General features: G+C 39.6%; 1 protein-coding gene across 1 annotated transcript in view; it reads right to left on the bottom strand.

Moving 5' to 3' along the window:
• The window catches only part of MSH2 (mutS homolog 2), a 55608-nt gene that overhangs the window by 30872 nt on the left and 4992 nt on the right, over positions 1-19744 (bottom strand). Inside the window, exons 5-6 of the mRNA XM_049833842.1 lie at positions 18885-19034; positions 16319-16452 (exon numbers count right to left, since the gene is read on the bottom strand). Coding sequence (XP_049689799.1) covers positions 16319-16452; positions 18885-19034 — 284 coding nt within the window. The remainder of the gene's footprint in view (positions 1-16318; positions 16453-18884; positions 19035-19744) is intronic.

Here is a 19744-nt window from a genome sequence, read left to right as displayed (position 1 = left end):
GAAAAATACTACTCTCGCCTGGGGTAGGAAACCAGGGTTTGATGGTTTTATCCAACCCGCTTAAGCTACAGACTACTGCATGATTTCCACATTAAAATTTCCAGCATAAAAACTATTTTCTCTGTTTTTTGATGACCACTCTCAGACATGCAAGAATGTGAAAAATTCACGTTCATCCTCTACATTACATGCCACCTTGCCCTCTGATAGCTTATGTTTAAAGCCAGAGTATTTAGTTTCTCTTCAAAGAGGTCCTTACACAATCAATGATTCTAGCATATAGATATATACACATGGAATCACTTCTGAAACTTACTAAATTTTGCACTTGGAAAAGACCAGCAGCAACAGTTTCCATAATGCCACCGTACCTTATCTTTAAAACCCAACTGCACAGAGACTTGCCTTCAATCTGACACACAGATGCCCAACACCCTTTCTGAATCCATGTAAAGCTCTGTAAGACACAGGCAGATTACATTCTTTCTTTCTATACACATTGCTTTATATTTACTCTCATTAAAATCCAAACCATCCCTGTTCTGTCCAGTCAGCCTATTTTGGTTTCCATTAAAAGTTTGGAAGTTTGGTCCTTATTTGTGTCACCACCTCACTAGCCAGCTGCTATCCTGATCATTAGAGAATATCTCAAGTGCAGCTTCTGGACTCTTGAGCTTACCTTTGCCAAGATTAAAACATTTTTGCTTGTGCCTTTTACATAAACAACCCCTTCACTTTTATCCCACGACTCCCTCAGCTTGTTCAACAGCCTCTTGGATAAGAACTTGTCAAAGGCGTTTTGAAAGCTCTAATTTATTCTTTTTCTTTTTTTTTTTTCCTCCTTTGTCCACAACAATGACAAGTTCAAAGAGTTCTCAGATCAGCATGATACAATTTTCCTCTGCCAAAACCATGCTAATTAGACTAACATCTCATGACCTTCCTAGTACTGTTCTATCTTCCCCCTCTTATATTTGCCAACCACAAACATAAAGCTGACATGTTTGTGTTCATGCCACATTTTGCATAACAATTTCCTGTATGGTAAGAATACATACACAGTTGCTGAATAGAAAGGGCTATGTTAAGATAATGCAACTGTAAGCCATGCCTAATGTCCCAAGTAATAATGAAATCAAATGACAGGTTGCTTTTAACATAAAGCTTGACTGAGGAAACAAAAAAGAAAAATATGAAAGGAAACAAATAAAAAAAAATCCAAGGAAGTGTAATCTAACAACAGATGACAACATTGGATAACTTGTTTCTGCCACACAGCCAAAAGGGAAAGGAGAATAAGGCAAAACTTTCCACCACAGATCTAAGGCAACACAGTCAAGATAACAAACAATTATAACTAGTGAAACCACACTAGAACATAAATGAAATATTTGTTTCAAGACAGTTATTTAAATTTGCAAATTAAACCACAAAAACAGCAAAAAAAAATTCAGCTAATATAACTGAAAACCTACACAAGTACTTTTCTTGAACTTGGAAATTATACCTCCCCCCCTTTTTTTTTCCTGCTATTCAAAACCATGGCTATTTATCAGCTTTGAATTCTGTGCAATAACAAGAAATATTAGGCTTAGTGTGCTCTTCTAGAGAAAGAGAGAAAAAAATCCCACCTATCTCCAAGTTTCTGTTGGATATTCTGGAATCCAACAGAAAGCATTTCATCCTTTCCTGTATTTTGTTGTTGATAATAGTACGTCCACGAGACGCCTCTTAACAGACAAAAGACTAACACTCCACACCAAAAAAAAAGGAACAAATATCTGTTTTTCATCTAATAAATGGCACACACTTTCCCAAGTCTCATCACAATGCTTCTGTTCCATCAAGGCTTACATCTCATTTGACATCAGAAAAGATTGCTTCTTCCTTTGCTACACCTATGCAGCATTTTTCATCACAATTTTAAGGTTACTGCACTCAATACTGCCACAACACAGAGGTTGTCAGGAGGTTTTAATTATATTTCTAGGCTTCTACAGAGCTAGATATAAAAGTTTAAGTTAACAGGTGTGCCGATTTTGGCTGGGATAGAGTTAATTTTCTTCACAGTAGCTAGTATAGGGCTACGTTTTGGATTTGTGCTGAAAACAACCTCAGTAATACAGGGATGTTTTAGTTACTGCTGAGCAGTGCTTACCCAGAGCCAAGGCCTTTTCTGCTTCTCACCCCACCCCACCAGCAAGGAGGCTGGGGGGGCACAAGGAGTTGGGAGGGGACACAGCCGGGACAGCTGCCCCCAACTGACCCGAGGGATATCCCGGACCATATGATGTCATGCTCAGCGTATAAAACTGGGGGAAGAAGAAGGAAGGGGGGGATGTTTGGAGTGATGGTGTTTGTCTGCCCACGTCACCGTTAGGTGTGATGCTTTCCTGGAGATGGCTGAACACCTGCCTGCCCATGGGAAGTAGTGAAGGAATTCCTTGTTTTGCTTTACCTATTAAACTGTCTTTATCTCAGCAGTTTTCTCACTTCTACTCTTCCAATTCTCTCCCCCACCCCACCAGGGGAGGAGCAAGCGAGCGGCTGTGTGGGGCTTAGCTGCCAGCTGAAATTAAGCCACAACAATGCGAAAACATTCATTAAGACTGACGTATACCGATTTCATAGAAGGATGAAAAGAATCCTGTCTGTAGAAATAATAACTAACAGGTTAAAATAAAAGATCAGAGTTAGAACGAAGAGAATCTTTTCAATGCCTGAGCAGGATTGGTGAGCACAAAAAAATCCACTAACACACCAGTGAGCTGTACAACAAGCTGACTTATAAAGCACCCAGGTTTTAAATCTCTCCTCCACTAACATCCTGCAAAACCCTGGGCAGTTCTGTGCCTCCCCGTGCATGCAGGAAGGAGAACACTTCCTGTAAGCACCTCTGGTCAGAAAAAGAACTCTGTGGGTTTTTAGCATATTATGAAACTTGGATCCATATATAATCAGTAATATATATATTTAATAATTAATAATATATATGTTTAATTACTAGTACAGAGTAGTAACTTAAAATCCCAAATTCTGGTAAACATTTTCATGGGGAAAAAACTGTACTAACTAAAAGTTCCATATGACACAAGGATAAAAGTGTTAACACTGAAACCAAATTAAGAATGCACTCTTTTACAGGGGAAGCTGACATACTTTTAAGAAGATCTTAAAGGTTTTAACTCCCCTGGCTATACAACAGCTGAGTCTTCTGAAGAGCATGCATTTGTATTCTCTGCCTGCTAAAGGTTTTCTCTGACTGTAGAATAAAATCAACTTTTCTGTCCAACTGTTCAACTTGATTATAGAGAATTTTATCAGAGAAACACCACTTACAAAAGCAGCATATTAAGGACTGCTTTAAGATACGCTAAGACTTTCATGTCACCACAAAAGCTTCAGAATATGCACAGTTATACCAGTTTAATTTCATATTTCCTTTACACAAAGGGAAGTGGTACTTCATGTACCATTATTTCAGTTTCCCTGGGGTTTCTTTCAAACTCAGATCTCTTCTTAATCCAATGTAGCCAAGGTAAACCCTCCCTACTCATGCTTAACCCAGACATATAAAACTGATAAATTCTTCTTTTCTAATCCTATGGAAATTACCAGAATAATGTAATAAACTACAGCCTCAGGTACTGCCTCTTTAATAGGAGGGCAGGGCAAAGCCAAGCCACCATCTTACCTGTTCTAACTGGGCTTTCTTTTCCACACAAAGCACTTGGGATTTTAACACCCTGGAGGAAGTCCAAACTAGAGCAAGTTGCTGTAGTTGATTACCAGCATTTGTGTTTTCCAGCCAGAAATAAGTGAGGCACTGTCCTAAGTAACCTTTGTCAACTTCTTCCTGGTGACCCAATTGTTCCCTAGACAAACTGCATCTCTCTAAAAAATCAGCCAAAGTCCAGTTGTCGCTATCTCAGGTAAGCAGTAAATATCACCTTAAATTTGCAAAGCTCTTTTCATGGCAAAGAACCCCAGTATGCTTTACATCCTTGAAGTATTAAGACAGATACCTAACATGGGCACACAGGAGCCTAAACCAGATATCCAAAGCCTGATATTGAAAACTACTTTATCAAACATCTTACCAGCATAAAAATCACAGGGACCATCTCAGGTCATTTTGCCCCCCAATACAATCAGAGTTGTTACATGCATTTATAAAAATAACATTTAAAACTTCTCAGACAAGCACAAAGAAATAACAATGCAAACTATCTAGACAACCCACACATGCTTTTGGAAGTGCTTACTTATGCACAGAAGACTTTGTTATGTAACTGGAGCAATCTTTGTAAACAAATTGAAATAAAAATAACACAAAACCTGAGCAATAAGGAACCAGCAGTTTTAGAGAAACTAATACCATCAAAAGCCATTTTGTTTTACTCATACACCATAGGCTTAGTATCACTGATCTTCTCAATCCCCCACTCAGCTCACACCGGACACTGTGCAGGCAGAAATTGCTCTGATTTCTGGTGACGAGCCTCCAGCTGATGGCAATATTTACCCAAGCAGCAGGAGCAGCCTTGCAGAGGACTCACCATAAGCACCAGTTCTTCTAGTACTTTGAAGACAAGATTTGAATCCAGGTTTTTCTTTCATCAACAACTCAGAACATTGCTCTCTAGGTGAGTTGTGTACATACCTCTCTAGCACATCTTACATACGAGAGAATATCCCAAGTAAGGGGTCAAACTCTTTCTGTTATTGTAATGAAATTGATATAATTTGGCCCTACAATATAATTTGGGTCCAACATCTTATGCCTGAGTGAATGTCACGAGTTGTTCATCTGTATAAGCTCTCTTTCAGCTCTCCCAAATACACATGCATACATAAGGGCCTGTAGTTCAGAAGCAGACAACCCAGCCAATTCCAACAGGCCTGCACCCAGGTAAGCAAGGCTTCTACCTACCCCATCTGCCAAAAAGCAGCCTGCACCTTGACATGTATTCCCCTCCACATGAAATGGTTCAAGTTCTTGTTTCCCACCTGCTGCTCTTGCACAAACTGTGCAACCTGTTATTGTTTCTTCTTAGCATGCTAGCACAAAGTTGGTTTTGTTTCTTCAGTTAAGAACACAATATAAATAATTCTGCAATATCAAATGACTTCACAGCTACTCTCCCTGAAAACCACTGTTACAACCTCAAAAAAAAAAAGCTAAACTATAAGATACAGCTTGCCTAAATAACAAAACTATCAAGACAACAGTGAAGGTGTACAACAGTGTTTATACATCCTCAATTCAGAACTTAAAGTGCATTACTGTTTTATGTGGGGGATGTGAAATTACAGGCTTCTAGCAATTAAAAGACATTGTACAATAGTGCAGATTAACAGGAACAGCACACCAGGAACAAAGAGCCCCACAGTGATGCATTTTACAGTTTACCCGTCATGTCTGCGTTCTTACAAAGACAATGCTGTCGTCCCAATAAGATTATAGCAATCCTTGTACTCTGATGATCTTGCTAGCTTCTTAGAAGATTTTGCGATAATTCACAGTTCTAGACCCAAAGAGTTTCAAAACTTCTCTGCAGAAACAAAAGTCATAGAGACCAAACATGACCTGGCTCAGCAGTACAGCTTGAAAGCTGTCCTGCTCTTTACACAGGCAAGCCACACAGCATGGAGGAAAAAAACCTGGTAGTCTGGTAAAGGTAGCTGCAGACACCTCAGGTTGACACTGAAGGTGATGCTCCCAGTTGCAGTCCCCTCCTTAAACATGTATCTTCATTTGCTGTGGCTGTGTTAGCTTTCCATCAGTGCGGCTCCCCTGAACTACCTCACTCTGGGGTGGCTGGCCAGCTGTGGACAAGCCCAGTTGTATCTTGATGTTTGCTTAAGCTGGCTACGAAATTATGCCCTCAAGCCACAGTCCCACAAACACTTCTAAGCTGGCAGATACCACAAAAAGTGTGAGGTAGTATCACTACCTGCTGCTCTTCTCCACCCTGCCGTACCTTCTCCCTCAAGGCAGAAATGAACTAAATGAAGGGATCTCCAGGCAAGTATCTGATGCCCTCAGGATGTATTTAGTACTAGAAATTGGCCTTCATTCCACTATTACAGGGTAGGTGTTTGGATTGAACTCACTACTACTGTCTTTTAATCTCAAACTTATAACTTGAAGCAACCATGAATATGCTGACTATTTTTTGCAGTTCTATTGAAGTAGTCCCTTGTAATACAGAGTCTAAGGTTTGAACGGCAGCTTTAGACCCTCAGAGAGGCACAGAAATCACACTGCACACACTTCCAGAGCACTGGGTACACAAAGTGTGCTACTAAGCTGCCAGACAAAAGTGCTCCACAACCGGAGCAACATAAAGAGAAAGCCAAATCCAAACAACAGTCTCCTGCCTTTTCTAATTTTCCTAATTAGTCCCCAAGGCATTCTAGCATGAAAACAGTACTGGATATTTGTAACCTCAGAACAGTCCACTTACAGATAAATTTTTAAATTCAATAAATACTTTCTTCCAAATAATCAGAGTTCACTCCTCTACATCAGTTACATTTATGTAACATAAAATTAATATGTATCAGGGAAGCAACAGACTCTTTCCCACCCTAAATGAATCCCTGCATATAGCATTTGAGTGTTATGTCAGAGCCTAAAAATAGTAAATTAAAGCCCTAAGATTATATCAGGGGTACCAAGCACAAAATAACTATTGTCTATAACAATCAAGCAAAGCTTTGGAAGCAGTATGTATTGACTGTGAGGCTGCAAGCTAATGAGCTCAGAATAAAAAACAAAACAGGATCATTAGAAAAAGCACAATTAAGTCCAATATATTGGGGGGTTTTCCCCCCCAAAGATACTTACTGCAGTCTTATGTATTCTGAAATAGGTTACCAATAAGTTATTATTTTTGCACATGTGTTTAAACATTTTCCAACCTCAGCAGATTAGGCGAGGTAAAGAAGAAAACAATTCTTCAGCAGAAAAATAAAATCTTGGTCTTGCCAGCAAGGTACCACTTGATGCAATTAAGATCTTGCTCCTGAAGCAGGCTGCTGCAACAGCAATATTTTTAGACCCTGAGGGAAGGGAGTGTTTGGCATCATTCTGAAGCAGAAGCAAATAAAGCAGCAGCACACAAGCAGAGTTCTGCTTTGCCTCCTCAAGCCAGAAAGCATGTCAAAGCAAAGAACTGCAGAGCTCCAAGGCACACACACAAATTGCCTACAATGAAAAGTAAGAGAAGCAGAAACGTCTTTTCCTCATTTATAAGGCAAGGCTGGCAGCACTCCTGATGTTACCACCACAGACCTATCTCTTCGCAGGGCCAAGAGCTGCAGGCTGCAAGCTGTGTTTCAGAGCAATAGAGAGAGGGATCTTCAAGAACATTTCTACAGGCAGGTGATGACCAGAGCTTGTCAAGGGTCCCACTATTTCTCTCCAGACAGAACAGAAGGACACCTATGCCATGCAGCAGGGACCCAAAGAGGCCTACCAGCATCTCCCTCTCACCAGCTGTTGATGATGGTTCACTGTGCGGTTGGGATGACTCCACACTCCCACAGCAGACCAGCCCTGCTCTACAAGAGTTGGGTCCTGAAAATGTTAAAACATTTAAAGCAAAAAGTATTGTTCCTGTCTATATTCTAAAGAAACTTTCATACACCTGTGCATCCAACCTACACCTATGATCACCCCAGTCACTGTTAAAACCAAAACCAAGTGTCTTTTATTTCCCATTCCACAGCCTGGGTATGTTACATACAGTAACAGTCAGCTATCCAAGTGATCGAAAAGTAAAATAAACCTTCACTTACATTTCTCAAAAGTTATATTTTCCAAATAAGTGGTAGGTTTATTTTTTAATTATTACTGAGAGCTGCCATTCAGCACTAGAGTGTTACGTAACAGCACTATTTGGATTTGATTCACTGCTTCTCCCCATTCTCAGCTAAGAAATAACAAAATTATTACCCTTAACAAATTAAACAGCTTCACAGGAGAGGAGCTGGGGTGAAAAGGGACAATTCTCACCTTAGAGCAACCTGCTACTTCACAGAATGATAAACTTTTAAACATGCATGCTTATAGAAGAAAAAACACACAGAAGATCCATCAGCAAAGTTGAATTTTGAACATAAGATGTTTTACACAGCAAATCCTCTCCCACCTCAAAAACCGAGCACAGTCTTGCTGGACTAAACAAACAGTCTCTTACCCTCAAGGAACTGTATAGACAAAAGTGGTAAGAGGATATTTCATAAAACAACATTCTCCAAGTATCTCCCAAAGACTTTGTCAGATACATGCTTTCTGTCTTCCCAATGTTACAGAAGACTAGATTTATTAATTTATTTCCATACACATATTTTTCATAAAATTGCCATAGTCTGTCTTCTGTAGGAGCTAAAATTCAAGTAGCATCTTCATAGTGAATTTGTCAGAAAGGCAGGTTTATTCAGCAATGGTAGTGAACAGCTCCATTCCACAGAATCAGACACTTTTCCAATTTGAGGATAGGCAGATATCCTATTTACCCTCCTACAGCAAGTTTGGTAATCCAACTCACAATATAAATTAATTAGTGTAACTTCTAAAAAATCAAGATATGAAGAAAAAGCAAACACAAGTCAGATTATTAAATCTGAAGAACAGGATTGTGGTACTGCTTGATCTGCATTTAAGATGTTAATCTTCTCATGTTTATGATGATAGCAGGTCACGGACCAGCTGCAGAGGAGCAAAAGGATTCATTTTAGATGACAACTTCCTCACTTTGTCATGGATTAGTTTTCATCAGGTGAACAGGCCAAAGCAAATTATTCTGTACTTACGAAACCAAAAAAAGGGAGCAGCAGGAGCTGAAGGCCAGAAAAGGGAACTAGGATTGCCCCCTTTGGCAACTGCCTAGTTTTACTGGATTAGATGCTATACAACATTACATCCTTGATTATTTTAGCATGCTAAATTCCCCATCAAAAGTTGAACGAAGCAGCTACATGAACACTAGTGCTAGTGCCAATAAAAAGGGAACTGGCAACAATCCACAGTCAGGGAAGCATGACTACAACTTTATATCAAAAGTGGTTACAGACAATGTCAGCCAACTACGAAATAACTCAGTGTCAAGGGTTGCTGCACGATGTGTAACAGTCAAAAACAAACAGAAAACCTTCACACTGAATTCTGACCACTGAAGACCAAGGAAATCCTACATACAGAATAGCTAGTGTGAGCAAGTGTCAAGGACATAAAGGCAAAAATACCCTAATTTAAATAAAGACAAGAACAACCAGTTTCGCAATACTTTTTTTGAACATTGCCATTCCATCAACATAATATTTAGGCTTCTGGAAAACATAAGCCCATCTTTTAAGAATTACTAATAAACCTCCATTTCTTATATGATAACAAAAGAACAACGAAGATGACAGAACAAGAACGCATCTAGTACTATACAGTCATGAGCAAATTAGTAAACTCCATACAGTGAAACTGCCCCACCCAAAACCTTCCAGAGAAGCTGAAGATGGAAAGCAGCTAAGGCTGCTTGTCAGCATAATGCCTTACACTGTGGAGGTTTTGTGCCAGTCTTGCTTTTTAATTAAATATGGCGTTTTGGGATCCAGTGATAAAACAATATTACTGCATGGTCTTCAAAGACTAGAGACAGCTGAGGAAAGGTATTTCCATTATTATTTTTTTCTAAGTGTTTTATTCCTTACAAGTTTCCATACATTATTAAAATTAAAATGTTATTACACTACTCCATCAACAGTAATACTCTTTTAAATTGCTAACCTGTGCATTTCCTTAAACTTGTGCAGACTAAGAGCGTACTGAACAAGTTCTATTTCTTTGCCATAAAAAACAAGTATTTCTTCATTTGCATTCATTCTGTACAGAAGAGAAACTCAAAACTGTATGTAAACAAAAGATTTAAGACTTCTACAACCCTTACACATGATAAATGAAATTAAAATACAAGTCAAGACAAAATTATCTTGCCAAGAGCTTCTGTTGCAGTTTCCTGACATGCCACCTTTCTAATGTTTGCAGATATAAATTAAACATGACAGAAACAATAATACATTCACTGTTCTTTCACGGATAATATACCATATTCCTGTATACAATGTTCAAAATAGTGACCGCCAAGGATACTGTGACAAACCAGAGAGCTTTGCACATGTACATAGTAAATGTTTTCATATGGTCACAGTCTTTAACTGGAAACTTCATTAACTTATGGCTGTGATTTAAAAAAAAAATCCTGAATAATTAAACACAGATTCTAAGTAAAATTTAACTACTGCAGTAATTACCATCCACCTCCTTTTGGCAGGCTGAGAGCAAAAGAACAGTATGCCAGCTACAGATTCACATTTCCCTAAATAAATAGCAATTTGATTATTTCTTACAAATCTGAAAACCAATTTGACGTTTCAACCAAATTTTAGTTTAGTTTTCATTTCCCTTAAGCCTCAAAATTCAGATGCAAAAGAAACTGAGTAAAAGCTTAATCCTTCTATTTATTTTGCACCAAGTGAGGACTTGTCAGGATGAAGTGGGCGAGCTGGAACTACCAACTAGGAGATACTATGACTACCCGGTCCAGTGCTGCACCACTGAATGCCACCTATAATTTACAGATTTGCAATGCTGATTGCTGATCCTTGACCTAGAAGACAAATGATTTAGATAACATGCAGAATACAAACAGCTCTCAGGCACTTCTCCAGCTCAAACAGCAATGTCTTTCCTACACCTGAAGGTGTCATGAAAGGAGTCTTTTTTCAGCTCTTGGTTACATCCCTCTGTTCCCTCCTCAAATGAGAAAACTAAAAATAAGTCTCTTGCAACACAAGAATCTAAGTTTTTAATAGGTTTCAAGTGCCTGGGATTTTGAGGCAAATTCCTTCCTAGTGACATGGCCTGTCTGACATGTGCTAGACTAGTAGAGCTTTTGTTTAATATTTCTAGACAGCACTCACTGTCAACCTCAGGTTTACAAGCAAACCCAAATGAAAATACAGGTGATCTAGTAGTTTTGAAAATAGTAAACACAGGTGAAGGGAGGGGAGAGGGTTAAAGAAGCATTGAGAGCTTCAAGCTCCAAACATTTCTCTAGGGGACTTAGAGACGATAACTTTTGGAATGACAAAGGTGACATTTTTCTAACATTTCTAGAGGCTTACTGGGAAGCCAACACCATTTTCATGTCACTGGAATGACAACTTCTTTCATGTGAAATATTTATCGCATCAGGATCTCCACGAGAATAACAAATCACATTTCTGTCTTCCACCAGTTCAGATTCAACCTGTATTTCAGAAGCTTCTTCACAGGCATTAGGGGCACTCCCAGCATTTAAAGTGCATTTTAATTAAGCCATTTAGACAAACCTCCAAGTCGGTCAAGTTCTCCCCTCCCTCACTGAGGATGCAGGCCACCACCTAACTAATTTAACTGCCTGAAATCAGTCTGTTGCTGTGGAGAAGTACTGAGCTGTACTAGGAAAAGTACCGAAGGTCTTTCCAGAGCTGCTAACCACAAATGACAGAGGCAACAAAGCCTATCTGCAATGCTTTGCAGGGACAGCTGCAGGTTAGAAAAGAACACAAAAGCAGCGAAAACCTAATGCAGAACAATTTACGTTGGAAGGGAACTCAAGGCTTCTAGTTCCAGCCCTTGCTGAAAACAAGCTGAACACTGAACAAGAACACAGATCCCTCCATCTCTCTGAGCATACATTCCAGAGTCTGACCATCTGCACAGTGAAGATTTTTTTCTTTATATCCCACTGGAGGGTCCTTTGGCGAGGTTGGTGTCTGTTTTGTTTTGTGCTTTTGCTGTGCCCTTGTGAGAAGCACCTGGCTTCACCTTCTCAGTAACTCCCACCCACTAGGCAGCTGAAACCAGCAGTGAGGTCTGCCCCTTAGCCTTCTCTTCTCCAGGCTACAAACCCAGCTCCCTCAGCCTCTCCTCATACACCACATGCTGCAGCCCACGATCCTGCTCAGTGGCTTTCCACTGGACCAGCTCCTGTTTGTCCATTTACCTGTACTGCAAAGCCCCACACTGGATACAGTACTCTAGATGCAGCCTCACAACTACCAAGCTTATGTGAACAATCACATTCCTCAACTTGCTCATACCAGTGGAGCCCAGCACACAGTCACCCTTTGCCACTGCAAGGGCACACTGCTGACTCCCGTTCACCTGCCAGCATGTACAAAAATGCAAGTATCACGCTTCACTCCAGCATGTGCCAGGGTGGCTCAAGTCCTCCAAGAGAGCCACGGCCTATGATCATGTTTCTTCTTGTCATTTCAAGGCAGCTTAGTCCACTTCCTCATGTTGATGGGGCAGGTGTGCTGCAGATGCTCACTGTAATTAATGCCACTTGCCTTGCTGTCCCCTCTCTAATCCTGACCCATAAGCTCACAATAGGCCCGCTGCTCCCTCTGCAGCAGAGCTCTGCACATTCAATCCGTACCTTTGCAGCAACACATCCCCTCCATCTTCCCTGCCAGCCGTTCGTAGAGAGCACGCACTACAGCACTCCACTTGCAAGATCACATTTCTGCAATCTGAGGGAGATCACAGGCCTGCAATGCACAGACTTCTCATTTCACCTGGCTGTTTCTCATCCACGCTGTGTATTCGTGTGCACCTGAGATGAGCACCCAGTCACATAGCTTCCGAGCTATCCTATATGCATTACCCCAGTCTGTCCGTCCATTTATCTGCTAGAGAAAGCGTATGTGAGTTAACTTATTGCTATATACAGCACTGTAAAGGCATTCAAGCCTGCCTACACTAGCCAGCAACAAGTTGGGGTTTTTTTCATTTTTAAACAAGCTGCTACTTTGTCATTCAAGACTGATTCATGAGCATGTTCTACAAACTTGGAAATTGTACCCTGCTAGCCATTTTTTCACCTCAAGCTTCCTGAATCTATTACTTTCTCACTCTACTAGAGATAGGACTTGTTTCTACAATGTGGCCGCCATGCAGCATGATATTTAGGAACATAAGAGAAAAGCTCAAAACAGGCTTGAATCAGAACAAGTGATGTTTGAGTATAGCCTTTAACTCCTCTGAGACCCCTGCATCTCTTCTATCACAGGACATAGATGTATAAGAGGTTCAGCCACAGTATGTATAGAGAACCAAAATGGTGAGCTGGAATCTTATATTTGTGCTATGTATAAATATCAGATAGTTTCCCCTCAAAAATAGAAAAAAATTAAACATAATCAGCATGAGTTCTCTTCATGGGGCAAAACAGATCAAGGATTATTTTACATTGTGCCACATTTCTCAGACGTTCCAGTATCTGAAGAATAAACAGTACGTACTGAAGTTCCTTGCTATATTAGTCAATCGTGTTACGCAATTAATATACGTATTTGCACTTCCTGTCTCTGCAAGTACATTTTAATTTCAGGAATATGCTGACTATAAGGCAATGAGCAAGAACCTCCTGTACTTGCCTTCTGAACACACCACAAGGGAGAAGCAGGGCTGTATCTTGTATACTTATGACTGATAATTATTTTTTTAATCATGGAAAACCAGCCAGACATGGGCAGAACCCCAAGTCTTTCAAGACAGGCAAGTATCAGGAACCCCTGTTTTCTTAGTTCTAATTAAGAGCTGTTCCAGCAGACAAACAGTATTTTATCCGAAGCATGTGCACTATGTACCTTAATTTGTGTTGCTAGTGTATAGATGGTTAATATGGACTAGTGATGTAACATTGTGTACTATTAATCCATAAATGTGAACACCACATTGCAGGTTACAAACCACTGAAAGAAGTTGATCCATTTAGCTCCAAAAGATGACTTGCACCACCTACAGGTCTTAGCAGAGGGTTACAAGAGTCTAACTAAAATAAAACTTTCAGCCATCCAATTCTACACTACTGGAATAAAAGTGAAGTCAAAATACCTCCTGTATAAGCAAAACAACAGGCTTACTTCAAAACACTGTCACTTAACATCAATCCAACTTGGGTAGTTCAGTCTAGTTTGCCAAGAGTTTTGCATTGGTTAGTGTTAAAGGGGGTCCTTTAACATGGCACACTTCTAGCTAAGAAATAATCAGTAACTTCCCTTGACGACAAAGGAAACATAAAGGAACAGCAGTCCAGATATCTCCTTCTCAAACCACCTATATGTTCTAAATTATAGTTTGTAATTCTTAAAACAGCCACAATATAGTGTAAAGCATATAGAAAACAACTTGGTGACTGCGTATCTTTCAAAACATGTTTGAATCTGTCAATACATCTCATCAGTCCCACTAACAGCTTCTCTTATTATGCTTGTTCCTTCAGATTAAAAAAAGAACAGTCCTACACACTTTGAAAAGCATTAAGATTGGGAGGATGGCACAAGTAAAACACGCTGCTTTTATCCCAAAGAATTAAATTCATCAAAGTAGTACCTGAAAGCAATACGCATTCAGACAGGCTTACCTATGCTGCAGAATAAACTAAAAAAGTATGACTATAGTATGTCAGTGTCCATAAGTACAGATTAAAACAACCTACTTTTAACAAATTGCAGCCTAGATCATTCTGTGGCTGGGCAAGATACAGGAGGTTATCAGCGGACCTCTTTCAACCTCCTAACACTTGGATACACCAACCTTTACAAGCTTCACTAAGAGCTTAATTCCATTCTCTTGATTCCATAACTCTCCTCCTTTAAATATAGCTTTTCCTAAATGCAGTCAACATTAGCCATACAGAATCACAACACAAAATGCAGAGATAATCATAACTGTACAAAACAGCTCAAGTTACTTATTCTGCCTATAATTTAACCCCAGTTTTATAAAGAAAACACCGTCTCTCACAAGCTTGCAGGACTTCTGATGCACAGTAATGAGTAAAGTAGTCCGATACAGAAGTTAATTTCCAATGTTTACCATGATATAAAAAAACTACAAATGGGAGTAATAACTTTCAAAATCTTAAAACCAATGTAACCGTAAAATTAAAGTTGGCTCAGATCTTAGTATCCAAAACTGACAGAAATAGAAGATACTAGGCACATAATCAAGAACTAATAATGAAAGCTCTTGTAACACACACAAGAGTAAGACATGGCATTCAATAAACCTGGGGACAAATATTTCAATGTCAACATGAATAACTTTTCTAAGTGGGGTCTGATCAAGTTACTACACAACACTCTCCAAGTGATTAGAAAAAGTAGAAAAATTTGTTGTAGAGAAGCAGAATAACTCAGTGTCCAGAAATCTAGAGAGAAAACTACTCTTTGCATAACTTCTTTAAGTATCAGCATGCCTAAGCCAAAATTTCTTTTTTGGTAGTAGTGATCTCTGCTAAAGCCCAACAGCATATACAGACATACCTGTAATGTCTTATCTGAAATATAAGCCTTAGAGAAGATATCAAAGTTAAATTCAGTTTTCTGGCCTCCTCTGCTTTGTCAAGACACACACTAACATAGATTTTTGCAATGCTTTAACCTGCTGATCACTTGAGTTGCATGAAGTTTGGTTTTAGATTATAAGAATATAGCTATATTTAGCATGAGTTTAAAAAAAGTGTAACTTTTGTTTGCATGGTGAACATGATCAAGAGATAAACACACACAGTAGGAATATGGCCTTTGCAGTTTTCCCTTCTGAAGGACTGAGAATTATCTGTACATTCCAGCAGAAATTTGCCAGATTCTCTAAGGCTTCATATCGACTGATACTACTATCTACCAGTAAGGGCAGTCACATGGTGACAGGCAGCAGTATGAAAGAGCAAGGAAGAGAAAGACCACTCATATTTGGGCCACAATATCTACGCAAGATATGATAAGAGTGACCCACTGCTGTCAAAGGCAGTTTCTTTCTGGAAGTAGGAAAAGGTCACTACTGCTTAATCTTTTGGGTGTTTTGTTGTTTGTGTTTTTTTAAATTGGTAAACCGGACATGACATCAAAATATTATTACACGAACTGAGCATTTACAGTATGAATATTAATTAGGAAGTGGCTGCTACACTGCCTTAGCCTGTAGCACGAATCATTTGACCACCTAAACACATCACACCTCCTCTTTAAAATGTCATAATTGTAAAAAGCATTTAATCTAACAGTAACCTGTCAATGTGCATCTCCGGAAAAAATATCTGCTGCTCTGTTTAACTACAGCGTGTTACAGGATAGCACACAAAAACCTCCAACCACCATTATTTCTTGGTTGTAGTATTTTGTGCTTAAAAAGAAAGAGCATTATGTAAAATAGTTACTAACTTGTGTAAGTCTAAGTCCATGAAACACATAATACTGTTACCTTTCTTCAATTCTATTCTTGTCCATAAGTGGTTGTTTGATCCACTGATTAACTAGTCTTTGTCCTTGAGGGGTTCTGCATTTATTTAGTAAACCAGCTAGAGACTGTGCAGTATTAGCATTTTCCACAGAACTCTGGAAAGGAAGAAAAAAAATAAAGTTAATGAAGTTTATTGCCACCCACTGTATGGCACTCGACTTTGCTACCTAGGAACAGATCAGTGTTTTTTTCTGTATTCAACGTGGCACCCATCAAAAAGGGCAAATGAAACAGCATGGCATTAAAGCACTTACACTCTAGTCCCTGGAACATGGCAAGCAAGAAATAGGTTTGTGTATTTTGAAACTAATCCTGACTGAACAGGGAAGTTAGAAATGTACCTAGTCACTGGGCAGTTTGCCCTTTGAATAGGAAGACTGGAAATATACCTAGATATTTTCTAGTTTGCCCTTCATAAAGTCAAAAAATAGGGGTCCTGTCCACCAAAAAAAAAAAAAAAGCAGCAAGAAACAGGACTTGGGTTAAAGGGTTTTGGCTGGAGATCTTTGGGGGCTGCCGGGAGGGATAGGGAGGAGGGGGGCAGGGACAGAACAGAATGAGGCAATGGGCAAGAACACAGTTATCCAAATTCTCTCAAGCTTCCCCAGATCACCTTCGGAGTACTATAAACATCTCTAAACTTACTCTGTTCAGATTACAGTTTACTTTCTATAATTTAGGTTTAATATTAACTAGAACTCAAGACAACCTTTTGGGCATTTTTCCTGGGGTTTTGTTTGGGTTTTGCACAGACAACTAGGAAGAAAAAAATTTGTTTAACATTGAAAAACAGCCAACAAACTTGTTTCAACTCTTAACTTTGACGTGAAAATCTCAACCCTCTCTACCCAAGAACACCTGCAATTAAAACAGCAGGCAAGCATTCAACCAGGAGCAGGCCTGTAAACAACTGGGATGTAGAACTAGCATCGCCACAACAGGAAATGAATGCAGTAAGAAGGTATACTAACACATTTAATCCCTGGAAAATCTAATATCTAAAGTGGATGTGCCTATTTTCAGTGTTCTGGACAGTACTGCACATGAAAAACTTCTGAATCCAAGAAAGCATATTACAGAGTACATATACAAAAATAACCTACTTCAGCACATCCAAGTTAGAGGGCTAGAGTTTCATATAATCAACTGCATCTGCTGCACCATAAGAACTTTACCTACACACCTCACAGAGCAACTCAAATTACAAAATATTTTGCCTTTGCTTCAGTGCCTGCCCAAAAACCTCCCCACAGACAGCCTGCCACACAGGCAACAACACAGCTTCTTGCTACATGGCAAACCCCTTGTTCCAAAGCTCACAACAGCCCCTAAAGAAAAGCGTAACACCTGCAAGGACTCATAAAGGGATGTAGCTAAGACAGTGTTGAACTCCTGAAAACACCTCCATAAAGCCTGAGAAGAGATACAGTTTTTGCTTCCTTCCCTAGACAGTGGCACTGCATCAGGAAATAAAGAAAAAAAACCAAAAAACCCAACTCAAACAAACAAAAAAACCCACCCCCAAAAAACCCAGGAACATTTCTCTCCTGGTAACCAGCTCAAATGCTGAATATATGGTGGTTTTTTCCTCCTGAAATCCCTCTAAGGTAAACAGGGGACTATATTTGTGATTTCTTCCTATAAATCTGAAACTCAAGTGCATTAGCTCCAAACAAAGATCACTAAGCAGCATTTACTAACATGAAAACAAGAGAGAAAAGCTGATACAACACACCACTTCGACTCCACATTTTCCTACAACTGTAAAAACCAGCAAAGCAGAAAGCCACAAATGGTAGGAGGTATGGAGGAGACTGGTAACCTGCTTGGATTTGTAGAAAATGTGTGTAAAGGTGAAATTTACACTGGCCAGTTAGCATGCCACAGTGCTTTCAGAATGTTCTTATGTACTGTCCTGTTCATTGCCCTACTTGCTGCAGCCAGACTTTCCCTTCCATCACCAACAGCAGTGCTCCTGCCATATGCTTCCTGTTCCCCTAATACCATCTAACACAGGCTTCTATTCTCTTTCCCCAAACCAGCACTACTGTATAAAGCAACTGTGCTTTGGAGTTCCCTATCGTACCACAAAACTCCAGAACTCTCCTCCCCTCTCACACTCCAAGTCTGCTCCTGCCACAGGAGACGTGAACTTCTCTGACTATAACCAAGGAAAAACAAAGCATTCCCACCACTGCTCAGCAGCTACAACCATGAGGTACTTCTACAGCTCTTCCCATGTCTGCATTCCACAGAGACGCTTGTTTGTGGCCTCCTTCTACCTCCTTGGCAATCTTCTCTTCTACATTCAAAGTAAACTAACAAAATACAAAACCAGAAAGGTGGTAATAGTGGCTAACAGTGTTTAAACACACACTGTACAGGAGTAGCTGAAAACAAATCTAAAAATGTAGAAGTTGCTATTAATCGGGATCTGGGGAGCTGTGATTGGGCAGTCAGGCTACTTACCAAGCAGCTAAATAAGTATATTGCAAAACACTTATCCATTCAAGTGTGCATTTCCTACCTGAAAAAGGTTGAGGGCTTGAACAGCTGCATTATCTAGAACCATATATTGACTAAGATCAAAAGTAGTCAGTTCAAATTGTCCAAAATTAGATTCATCTGACAGCAACTCTAAAAACTTGATAATGGCCGACAAAGATGAAACAGCAACCTGAAGTTTAAAAAAAAAAAAAAAAACCAAAAAAAAAAACGAACACACCACATTCTGGTTAGAAACACTCCTGAAATGGGAAGTATTTGTTAAATGCCCCTAGAAAGTTATTATCAGGAAATACTTTGAGCCATGTCAATTCCAGCAGGCCTATCAGAGACTCATCCTGTTTGTCAAGACTTCATTTTCATAGGGACATTTTATGGCACTGCAGCATCTTTCTAGGTAGGTGCAAGAACAATGAACTAGACATTTGCATAATCTGATAAACAAAATGTGAAGTGCACACCTTGCCAGTTTTCCAGAGCTGTTATCAGGATGTTTCTGGCTCAGGAACACAAACAAGTTATTGCAGATAAATGAGGTATCATGGATCATCTCAGGACATGGTTTCAGGGTTAGTTTTCAGCCAGAACAAGGATCTGATCTGACTCACTGCATGACATTACAAACGCTAGTGCCAGCACAAAAGAGAGGCAGCAATGACTGACTTGTTCAGCTGCAACACACTTCAGACAATTTTAACCTGTTATGAAATCACACATTAAGGGAGAATAACCCTGTACCTTACACCTGCAGTGAGCATTAGCAGTGTAGAGCATTTTAAAACATGTTTCTCTCAAGCAAATTACCTCTTGTTTGCAGCTAAGAACAAACATGTTCAGTTCACATGCAGGCACTAAATCATATGCTTGAGCCGCAAGATGATA

Source organism: Accipiter gentilis, chromosome 30, assembly GCF_929443795.1.
Source record: "Accipiter gentilis chromosome 30, bAccGen1.1, whole genome shotgun sequence".
NCBI lineage: Eukaryota > Metazoa > Chordata > Aves > Accipitriformes > Accipitridae > Astur > Astur gentilis.
The sequence above is the reverse complement of the archived record's forward strand: the minus strand, read 5'-3'. Positions and strand labels throughout refer to the sequence as shown.